This window comes from Myotis daubentonii, chromosome 17, assembly GCF_963259705.1.
Source record: "Myotis daubentonii chromosome 17, mMyoDau2.1, whole genome shotgun sequence".
Taxonomy (NCBI): domain Eukaryota; kingdom Metazoa; phylum Chordata; class Mammalia; order Chiroptera; family Vespertilionidae; genus Myotis; species Myotis daubentonii.
In genome coordinates this window covers 5,364,971-5,377,038 of record NC_081856.1, presented here as the reverse complement: position 1 = coordinate 5,377,038, position 12,068 = coordinate 5,364,971, and the positions used below count along the sequence as shown (strand labels likewise).

Here is a 12,068-nt window from a genome sequence, read left to right as displayed (position 1 = left end):
CTCTGGGTGGGACTCTCAGCACTGTGCCTACACTGTCGTTTGAGGGCTGTTGGAGCAAAATAGCTGTTACAGAATATGGTTCTGATACCGAATTTTTGGACTGAAAACCGGATTCTTTGTCCGCTGGAATCGAAGAATGAATCCACGGACAGAAAGTGGTATAGCAAAGGTGGAAATTCATTGAAGAACAAGTACAGACTCCCACATGGGGTGAAGGAAAGAGTCCCACAGAACTGACTCCCATGTAGGGAGGGGGAAGAGTCCCACTGGGTTCCTTTTCCCTATGGTTTATAAAGGCTGTAGTTCCTGTTTCCTGATATCCCCTCTGATTGGTCAATATTCCCCTTGGAATTGGTTACTATAGTGATTCCTGAGGCCCTCCTCCCTTGTAGTCCTTCCATTCCTCTGGGCTTTCTTCTTTTCCATCTGAAGGGTTTCCTTCTCTTTATTTTGTAAATATAGACCTTTCTGGGCTACTTCCAGTTCCCTTGTCTTATGTAAATGCAACTGGTGCTGCTCCCTTGTCTTATGGACATGTAACTGCACCTGGCTTCCTTGTTATGGAAATGTACCTTCTCCCAGCCTGCAACCCCTAGCTTTTCCAATTCTAAGAAACCCCTAAGCCTGCCTATGTTCCCCCCAAAATTCCTGCCTCAGTTCCAAGGTTAGAGCAAAGAACTAGATGCACAATAGGAAGGAGGGGACAGTGGGAGTTGCTCAAAGAGGGATGAGTTACTCCGGAAGGTCCTGAGGTCCCATTGCCAGTGGGTGAAGCTATGGGTGGTGGCGTCACTTGCACAGTAGGCAGTGAGGGAAAACTGGCTGGATGTCCACCTTGCTGAGATATAGGATATATGCATTTCTCCATATAGGATCCAGAGACCCCTTAAATGAGAATCAACCTGGGTGGTGGGAATTTTCTGGGTCCCAAACTATCCACACTATCTCAGAACCTGCTGCGCCCTGGGAATCTTATTTTTCATAAGCTCTCAGGTGCTTCTGGCATCCACGAAAGTGGGTCTCTCTGCGCAGAAAGTATGTTTCAAGAATGCGGTTCTTATGTGACCATCACAAGGTCAGCAGTAAAACAGTGGGGAGAAGATGGTCAATGCCGGATTTAAAAACAAGTTGCATGCCTTTTGTTTTTATAGTTTTATCTCCGCTCCTCGTTGTGTTACTTCCCTTTCATTCCGTGCTACAGCAACAGTGATGCATGCTGAGGAGGCTCTGGCTAATCCAGCCCCGGCACCCATTTCCAGATGGTTATTTGAAACTAGAATAGCACTTCACAGCACTGACTTACCTGTTTTGGAGATTAACTAATTAAAAACTCAAGCAAGGCAGGGTTTCCCCCCCCCCCCCCACAAACGGGTTGAGAGGAAGAAAGAAAAAGAAATTTGCCTTCTGCTGTTTTTCTGCCATTAGTTTATATCATTAAAATATGGAGCATGTTTTTGATTTCTCTGTTGTGAAGAATAGGGTGGCAGATTAGCATGACATTGTGAGGGAGACACCCCTGAAAAACAAATCAGATTTATTTAATCAGATTTATTTTAAAAGATGCAGTGGAAAAGGATAATGTTTTTAGACCAATTATCCAGATGATTAAGGGTAAGCAAGTAGAAGTTTTGGATTTCATTAAGTAGGTATTTTTTTACATAGTCTCAAACCACTGTACTTCGGGGACTGTAAATGTTAGTTCACATTATCGTCGGTCTAATAAGACTAATTAATGATATCTACTAGTGTATGCTGTCGTACAAGTAATCACCTCATTAATTATGCAGAAACAAATGCCACCATCATGTCCTCGATACAAGAGAGGATTGATTTTTGTTTCCTCTCTCTCTCTCTCTCTCTCTCTCTCTCTCTCTCTCTCTCTCTCTCTAGAAAGCTGAACCTCCATGTATTTCCCACAGTCGCACACTTGGCCAGGTCAGTGCTGAGAGTGTGTCGCCCTGAGAGCCTGTTGCACTTGGTGCCGCTTGCTCTGGGAGCTGTGCAGTGATTCATCAACATCATCTTTGAAAGCAAATCCACCTCCAACCACAGCCTCCTGCCTGCGAGGTTCCCAGCCACCTTGGCATCCTGCGCGAAGCCGGAGCACCTGCTGGGGCGGCAGGTTCTGGCTGCAGTTGGCACGTTATCATCGGGCGATACTCACGCACACGCTCTGGTGGTGTGGTTGTACTTTTCCTTTCCATATGCTTTTCAACTCTGTCGTGTTGCTCTGCTTTCTCCTCAGAGGTGGCTGTGACAGTGTTTTGTGTGAAATCATCCTGTTTGTCGTTGGATGTCATCTTGTTAAATCTGGGAAGTGATCAGGGGCTTCTTGGGCTGGAGAAACGTGGTAAGAGGCTGTGACTATTGACAGTCATGAATCAGATTCATCCATGTAGATTACATCCCTTTCTTCCCTTCTTCTTTTGAAATGAAAGGATGAGGGCTTTTAAAATTATTCTTTAAGATGCTACATGTTCTTTAGTGGAACCTGAAATGTAACTGCAATAAATATTCATCTAATCTATGGGCCTCACAACACAGTTTATCACCATTTCAATTCTGAGCTTTCATTACCTGCCGCCAGCACTGTCACTCGGGAGGAGCTCATTTCCCCTCTTTGGTAGTGACAACAAAGGCGCTGGATGCCTTTTCTATTTTGTAGTTATGCTTAGGCTGTAGTGACAAATCTCCCAATATTAGTCATTCCTGCATGCTTGTCTCATGGGATAAGGTAAGCATATCATTTGCTTCAGCTCTTTTCCTTTTCGTGTTTAAATTCTGAAGCTCTTGTTTTTTATTTCTAGATTCATTTTCCTTAGTACATCCGTTTCTCCCCGGCACTCCGGAGCACAGCTGTGGGCACAGCTGTGGGCGAGGCATTGAGGTAATCCTGCCACACTCAGCACCCCGAGCCGCTTTCTAGAACCTGGGGAAGATCAGGGTAGCGCTGCAGCAGATGGGCTTTCAAGTAGCACTCACTGGGGTCTGTCCCTGTCATATCAGCACACACGAGCTCTACACCCCACTCAGTGTGCTGACATTTCACAGTCGATGTCCTCAGATATTTTCCTTTTCGCTTGATGGGCAGGGATGGGAATTGAGGTGCCCTTTGCAAATGAAACACGCTTACTTTTTAGCATCTCTGACTTGACTACAACAAATCTATCTGCTGATTCCTATGCTGTATACCTAATGCAGTGACTAACGAGTATTGGAAACGAGTGACTAACGGTCTTCAAGAGTTCATTACCAGTTTGGCTCAACAATCGCCATATGCAAGTGTGGATTTAGTCTACAAAGTAAGGAAGTTTTATGCCATCTTCCATTCCTTTTTTTCTCCACTAGTTTGAGTGCTGTTGTTTTATTGATTTAGAAGTGTCACAGAAATTGGTGCTAAAAGAACTCTTGACAATTTGATGATATGAAATACAGTGTTTAAACAATCTCGAAAATGAAAAGCAGTATCTAGTCTAATTTAGGTCCCATGTTTTGAGCTTATTTTGACTTTGTACTCAGGCATAATTAGATGACAAAACAATTTTCCCAAATGGAAAAAAAAAATTGAGTTTTGCCAGAGTGATAGGGAATTGCACCTATGTCTTAAGTTTCTTTATAAAAGGCAGTTTTAAATATCAAAAACTTCCAGCAAAAATACCCCATGCTTGGTCTCAGTCCCGCAGTACATTTGGTTACGGAAAACTTAATACAGTTGGTGGAGCATCAGGAGAGAAGTGTTGTTTCCTCTTGGGTAACTCCTGACTGTTTTCTTTAAAGTCTTGAGTGACAGCAGGTAATCCTTGATGGTAGGGTAGACTGCCCACCAGCCCTCTGAATGCAGCAGGTGGGCAGCTGGCTGCCTCCCCACCTCCTGCTCTGGGCCTTGTGGAAAGCGGTGAGTGAATGTTTATGATGAAATTAAGTGTGGGTTTCATTTAGACGACATGTAGCCACAAATGGCCAGAAGTTTTGAGGGGGCTTAGGATCCACTAGTGAGTGGCAGTTTCAAAAATGTTGTCTATACCATCTTACCTGCTTATATGAAGGGGAGACAAATGCTTGTGAAAGATTTAAGGTTAAGCTGTAGAAACAGAATATTTTGTCCTCTGAGGCATAGAGAATCTGTGGCAGGGGAGGGTTCAACGTCAATGACGCTAACCATTTTGTGGTAGTAGAAAGTGGGTTTTGTTAGAAGTGACTAGGCACAGCAGGAACTGCTTGTTATTTATGAGACAACTAACAGTTTTAGGGCCAGATGCTGGACCAACTGCTTTGTTTGTAGAATCACATTTTATCCTTATAACCCTATAAAGTAGGAACTACTATTTCTCCTGTTATATCGCTGGTAGAATTGAGATGTAGAATAATGGCTTCTCCAATTATGCTCACTTCCTACTCCCTGACTCCTGTGAATATGTTATCTTACTTGGAAAATGGGATTTTTCAGGTGCGATTACTGTTAAGGACCTTGAGATAAGGATGTATTATCCTGGCTTATCTAGGTGGGCCCATGCTCATCACATGAGTCCTTAAAAGGGGAACATATTTCCTGGGTGGTCAAAGATGCAGTTGTGATGATGGAGGAAGAGTCAGAGAAATGAACGTTATGGCTTTGAAGATGGAATAGGAGGCCATGAACCAAGGAATGCAGGCACAATCTAGAACTGGAAAAGAGGAGGAAATAGATTTTTCTCTAGAGCCTTCAGAGAGTGTCTTAGTCTGACCAGGGTATTATAATAAAAGGCTGCACTTTGTGTGGTTTATAAACGACAGGGATTTATTTCTTACAGTTCTGGAGGCGGGAAGTCTGAGAGCAGATGTCAGCATGGTTGGGTGAGGGCCCTCCTTCATGTGACAGATTTCTTGTTGTATCTTCATAAGGCAGACGTGTGTAAGGAACTTTCGTAGAAACACTAATCCTATTTATGAGGGCTCCACCTGTATGACTTATGCATCTTCCAAAGACCCCATCTTCTAATTGCATCAAATTGGGTGTTAGGATTTCAGTATGTGAATTTTGGGAGGACACAAATATTCAGACCATAACAGAAAGGAACTGAGTATTGCAAACCTCTTAAGTTTAGCCCAGTGATACCCATGTCAGACTTCTGACCCCCAGGAACTGTAAGATAATAAATTTGTGTTGTTTTAAGCCACTACATTTATGGTTATTTGTTGCAAGTATAGAAAATTAAGACAATAATGGCATTTGTACCTACAGAAGGTCTGAGAAAGTCTCAGAATCTCCCGCGGAGATGCCAGAGGTATTTATCTCTTGAAGTCAGTGATAAAGTCTGGAAGAGATGACTTCTATTTCAAATGTGAAGACAGTGATTCAGAACCAGCAGGAACATGAAAAATCAAGGAAATGTGACACTCCCAAAGGATCACAATGATTTTCCAGTAACTGACCCCAAAGATATGAAACTAGAAATCCATAATAGGAGGAAAGCTGTACAATTCACAAAAAATTGGAAGTTAAACAGCATACTCCTGAACAACAACAACCAAAAAAATGGATCAAAGATGAAAATTTAAAAATATGTTGAAATAAATAAAAATGGAAAAACAATATCATAAAACTTATGAGATTCATTAAAAGCAATTCTAGTGTAGCATTGAACACCTACATTAATGAAAAAGAAATATCTCAAATAAACTATCTAACATTACATCTCAATGAACTAGAAAAACAACAACAAACTAAGCTAAAAATTAGCTGAATAAAGGAAATAATACAGATCAGAGTATAAATAAAAAAAATAAAGACTGGAAAAACAATTAAAAAGCTCAAAGAAACTAAGAGCTGATTTTTTAAAAAAATAAATAAAATTGACAAATATTTAACTAGACTAAATAGAGAGAAGATTCAAATAAATAAAATTAGGAATGAAGAGAGACATTACAACTGATACAAGGATCATGAGGCTACTATGAACAATTATATACCAACAAATTGGATAACCTAGAAGAAATAGGTAAATTCCAAAACATACAAGCTACTAATACTGAATCATGAAGCAATAGACAATCTGAACAGACCAATATTGAGTAAGGAGATTGAATTAGTAATCAAAAACTTCCCAATAAAGAAAATATTCAGACCTGATGGCTTCATAGGTGAATTCAGCTTAACACTTAAAGAAGAATTAGTGCCAAACCTTCTCAAGCTCTTTCCAAAAATTGAAAAGAAAACATTCCTAACTTACTCAGTGAAGCCAATATTGCCCTGATACCAAGGCCAGTAAGGACCCTTGAAAAAAACTACAGGCCATACTCCTGATAGAGGCGAACACTCTCAACAAAATCCTAGCAAACTAGATTTAACAGCACATTAAAAGGATCACACACTACGACAAAACTGGTTTTATCCCTGGAATACAAGGATGGGTCAACATATGAAAATCAATAAATATGGTACACCTCACTAATAGAATAAAACCCCAAAATGGTATGATTATCTCAATAGATGCAGAATAAGCATTTGACAAAATACAACATTCTCTCATGATAAAATCTCTCAACAAATTGGGTATAAAAGAAGCATAACTAAACATAAAAAAACATTATCTATGACAAGCCTACCACTAACATCATTCTCAATGGTGAAAGGTTGAAAGTGTTTCCTCTAAGATTTGAAGCAAGAGCGGAGTGCCCACTATCACTACTCCAATTTCACATGGTACTGGATGTCCCAGCCAGATGTTCTAGCAAGAAAAAGAAATACAGACATCCAAGTCAGAAAGTGATAAGTAAAATTGTTTCTGCTGGCAGATGACATGATCTTCTATTCAGGAAAATCTAAAGACTCTACCCAAAAACTGTTAGAACTAGTAAATCAATTCACTAGAGTTGTAGGATAGAAAATCAATATACATTTCTTTACACTAATGAACTGAAAAAGAAAATTAAGCAATCCCATTTACAATTACATTAAAAGCAATAAAACATGAGATGCAATATCTGTCCACTGAAGACAGGGTGTTCCAAAATTCATGCAAGAATTTTGATAGAAAACACAGGTTTATAATTAAAAATTGTAAATTTTTTATTGATTCATAAAGTATACAGTATACGGTTATGTATGGAATAGCATATCGGGTAAATGGCCTCCACGGCTTTGCTGGCACATACGCACTCTTTTGTTGAAATTTCCCATGACCGTTTTGTATAAATGTGGCTGAATTTAGTTGATACAGCGCTCAATTTCCTTCAAGGCATGGGCGGTCGTGGGCTTGTTAGCATAAACCTTAAACTTCAAATTACCCCAAAGAAAAAAGTCCAACGGCGTTAAATCGCATGATCTGGGCGGCTAATTCGGACCACCAAAACGGGAAATTACACGACCAGGAAATGACTCATGCAGTAATTGAATTGTTTCTCGGGCTGTATGGCATGTGGCACCGTCTTGTTGAAACCACATGTCGTCCACATCCAGATCTTGCAATTTAGGCACAAAAAACTGGATTATCATGTCGCGATAGCGAGCACCATTAACCGTTATTGCCTGAGCGGCTGCATTTTCAAGGAAGAATGGTCCGATGACGCCTCCAGCCCCAAATCCGCACCAAACAGTGACACGCTGTGGATGCATTTGTCTCTCAACAATCACCTGTGGATTTTCTGAACCCCAAATGGGACAATTTTGTCGATTAACCAAGCCATCAAGATGAAAATGAGCCTCAGCGCTGAAGATGATTTTGTTCGGAAAATCAGCATCAACTTGTTGTTCCATAATCCATTCAACGAACTCTCTTAGCTGTGCGTGGTCAGCAGGCTTCCGTTCTTGAGTCAGTTGAACTTTGTAAGCATGAAGATGCAAATCTTTTGTGAGAATACGCTGTAGAGAGCTTCTCAAAATGTCCAATTCTTCACCACGGTGCCGAATGGATGTCCCTGGACTCTCAGCAACGCTCTCACGAGCTGCTTCGATGTTTTGTGTTGAACGACTTGCTGAAGGACGGCCAGAGTGTGTAAGATCACTAATTGACCCAGTCTCCCTAAATTTTTTAATTAATCTCTTCACAGTTGATGAAGTTAAATCGCTATTCCGACCATATTTTGCACGAAAATTGTGAACTGTAGCTGCCAAACCTCCATTATTTTTAAAATATTGCTCAACAATGAAAACGCATTGTTCTTTTGTGTAGCGCTCCATTTTTAATAACCCTGAACTGTCAGCTGTCATGCTATCTTTTTTTCTTTTCCATTGGCAACACTTTATTGCACAAATGGCGTAAAATTCAAATCTTGCATGAATTTTGGGACACCCTTTATAAGCCATTGATGAAAGAAATTGCAGAAGATACAAATAAATGAAAAGATATCCCAAATTCATGGATTGGAAGAATTAATATTGTTAAAATGTTCAGATTGCCCAAAGTGGTTTACAGATTCAATGCATTCCCTATGAAAATTCCAGGGACATTTTACACAAAAATAGAAAAAAACAATCCTACATTTATATAGAATCAGAAAAGACCCCAAATAACCAGGGCAATTTTGAGAATAAAGAATAGCCTGACCTATGAACCAGGAGATCATGGTTTGATTCCAGGTCAGGGCACATGCCCAGGTTGTGGGCTTGGTTCCCAGTGTGGGAGAACAAAGCTGAAGTCCTGGCTGGTGTTTCTCAGTGGTTAGAGCATAATTCCATGCAAAAAAAAGTTGCGGGTTTGATTCTCAGTCAGGGCAGGTACTGAGATTGCGGATTTGAACCACAGTCGGGGTTCATATGGGAGGTAACCGATAAATGTTTCTCTCTCACATTGATATTTCTCTCTCCCTCTCCTTTCCTCTCTCTCTCTAAAAATCAATAAAAATATATTTTTTTAAAAAAACAAAGCTGGAGGCATACATATGATGATTTCAAACTGGATTACAAAGCTATAGAAATCAAAAGCAGTATGAAACTAGTATAAAATACACATTTAGAACAATGGGACAGAATTAATAGCCCAGAAATAAACCCTCACATGTATATAGTCAACTGATATTTGACAAGGGAGTCAAAAATGCTCAATGGAAAACGGTTAGTCTCTTCAATAATTGGTATTGTGAAAACTGGTTAGTCACATGCAGAAGAATGAAATTAGACCCCTAAGTTACAAAGTAACTCTGGTGATGGATGAAGACTTGATTTGGGGTGGTGAACACCCTAAGTTATGTTGTATTATTTATGTTATACCTGTTACAAAATTTGTCAAAAGGAAAAAATAGTTTGGGATAATAATTAACTTTGTCTGATATCTCTCATAAAAGTTTAAAGGGTAACCTAAACATAATTGTTAAGAACTAATACATTAAATAAATCCAAGTACAATAAAAGGTTTTCAGAGAAAATTTTTAGCAACCATCACATGTTATGGGATGAATGTTTAAAAATATTTTCCAAATTTTTTTAGTAACTCAACACCTTAGTGTTTTGCTAAATTAAGTTGAATAATAAAAATTATTAAACACGACCATTATTTCCAAATAAGATAAAATAATGAAACATTAATTAGTGAGCATAAGTTTATCTATTTTTGGTTTTCTATTACAGAGAAAGTTGAAATAAATTTAGGTTACTTAATAAACATGTTTTGTGCCTTATTGAAAAATTATACTATGAAGAAGCACATGTTTCTAAAATTATTAAATAAATTCATAAAAATGTTAATTTTATAGGCTGTTTATAGTTTCTTTCCAGTTTTCACTAGAAATTAAGGCTTCTATGGGTTAAAAATTCTAGCAGTTTTCCTATACTATAGGTATGTTCCTAATAAGAGATCATAAAAGAAAAGCAAAGATTTTATGTTTTATTCAAGTTACTTCTGTCCTATTTCTTAGCAGCCCTTTGATTTCTTAATCTTCTCAGTATTGAAAGAGCTAAAGTTTGCTTACAACTGTTTAACTTTCTGTACTTGCCTATGGAGTCTTTAATTGTCATAATTCAATAGAAGGCTAAGCAAGCATTGTTTTAGAATGAACTGTGATCTTATTTGACCAATTGCTTAACATTTAAATTTTTTTTTATTATAATGTCTCAAAAGTCAAATTTTAAGTAAAACTAACTTTGAAATTTCCCTGGGTCCATAGAACATTTCAAAGGATCTTTCTCTTTTTTTTGTATAAAAAGGAAATATTAGACTAATTAGACTTATTTTGTATGTTAACATTTAATGGGAAGCATTATTAAAGATGAAATCATGATTACATTAAAAAAAAGGACACATATGTAATACGCTTTGTAATACTTTAAGCAATAAAACAATAAAAAAATTAACTCAAAATGGATTAAGTACGTAAATGTTAGAGCTGAAATCTAAATACTGGTACCTTAGATTAGGTTCCTTATGTCTTCTTTACATTGGTCTTAGCAGTAATTTCTGGATATGGCATCAAAAAGCACAAGCAACAAAGGCTAAAATTAATTAGTGGGACTACACAAACTAAAAAGCTTCTGCACAGCAAAATAAAAAATAAAAAATATGAGAAGGGTACCTGGGGGTTTGCAAACCATTTATCTAATGAGGGATTAATATCCAAAATATATAAGGGACTCTAATAACTAACTCAATAGTAAGAAAACAAAACCCCATGCAGATTAAAACATTTTCAGAGTACCTGAACAGTCATTTTCTACGGAAGACATACAAAAGGTCAACAAGTCCATGAAAAGATGCTCAACATCACCATGACCAGCAAAAGGCAAATCAAAGCACAATGAGATGTCACCTCCTGTCTGTTAGAATGACTATTTTGAAAAAGGCAGGTAATGAATGTTGGCATCGACGTGGAGAACTTTTGGCATCGGACACTGTTATGGGAATGTGAATTGATACAGCCACTGTGGAAACACTATGGGTTTCTCATATAACCCATATAAATAGAACTACCACATGTTCCAGCAACCTCACTTCTCGGTTTATACCCAAAGGAAATGAGACAGGACCTTGAAGAGATATCTGCACCCCCATGTCCATTGCAGTATAATTCCCCACAGCCAAGACATGGAAATAGCCTAGGTCAGTGGTCGGCAAACTCATTAGTCAGCAGAGCCAAATATCAACAGTACAAGGACTGAAATTTCTTTTGAGAGCCAAATATTTTAAACTTAAACTATATAGGTAGGTACATTGTTATTAACTTAATTAGGGTACTCCTAAGGCTTAAGAAGAGCCACACTCAAGGGGCCAAAGAGCCGCATGTGGCTCGCGAGCCGCAGTTTGCCGACCACGGGCCTAGGTGTTCATCTAGCAATGCCTGTGATATTACTCAGCCATGTGAGGAAGAGCAATTCTTGCCGTTTGTGAAACATTCACGGAACTTGTGTGCACAATGGTAATTGAAATAGGCCAGACAAGAAAGAAGTTCTGCATGATCTCACTTATATGAGGAATCAAAAAAGGCCTATCTCACAGAAACAGAATAGAATGGTGATGGCCAGGGCCCGAATGAATGGTGGGAGCAATGGGGAGATATTGGTCAAAGGGTTCAAACTTCTAGTTCTAAGAGGAGTAATTCTGGGAATCTGATGGACAGCATGATGACTCTAGTTAACAATACTGTGTTATATTCTTGAAATTTTCTAAGAGTGTAGATCTTAATATTCTAAGCGCCAACCCCCATTAAATAGCAATTGTGAGGTCATGGAGTGCAAACCAGCCCTATATGGTAACATTTTGCAACATATGTGTATGAAATCATCACATGAACATCTTAAACCAGTGATTTTCAACTGTATGCCTCAATAATTTTTAAAACATGCAATAATTGGCCCAGCTGGCATGGCTCAGTGGTTGAGGTGTCGACCCATGAACCAGGAGGTCACGGTTCAATACTGGGTCAGGGCACATGCCTGGGTTGGGGAGTTGATCCCCAGTAGGGAAATGTAGGAAGCAGCCAATCAATGATTCTCTCTCATCATTGATGTTTCTATCTCTCTCCCTTCTTCTCTAAAATAAAAAATATATTAAAAAATTAAATAAAACATGCAATACCTGACTATTTAGTTAGGGACACTGACTTTTTTCCCCTTAGATTGTCAAATAAAAAAATGACAACAGTCAACACAACAATAGCTG

General features: G+C 38.7%; 1 protein-coding gene across 1 annotated transcript; it reads right to left on the bottom strand.

Moving 5' to 3' along the window:
• Window positions 1-7,004: 7,004 nt before the first annotated feature.
• Window positions 7,005-8,398, bottom strand: LOC132219929 (uncharacterized). Its single transcript, XM_059672693.1, has 2 exons — window positions 8,095-8,398; window positions 7,005-7,722 (listed from the first exon to the last, which is right to left on the bottom strand). Exons 1-2 carry the CDS (start codon window positions 8,336-8,338, stop codon window positions 7,313-7,315), a joined length of 654 nt encoding a protein of 217 aa, XP_059528676.1. The 5' UTR covers window positions 8,339-8,398; the 3' UTR covers window positions 7,005-7,312.
• Between the last annotated feature and the right edge of the window lie 3,670 nt (window positions 8,399-12,068).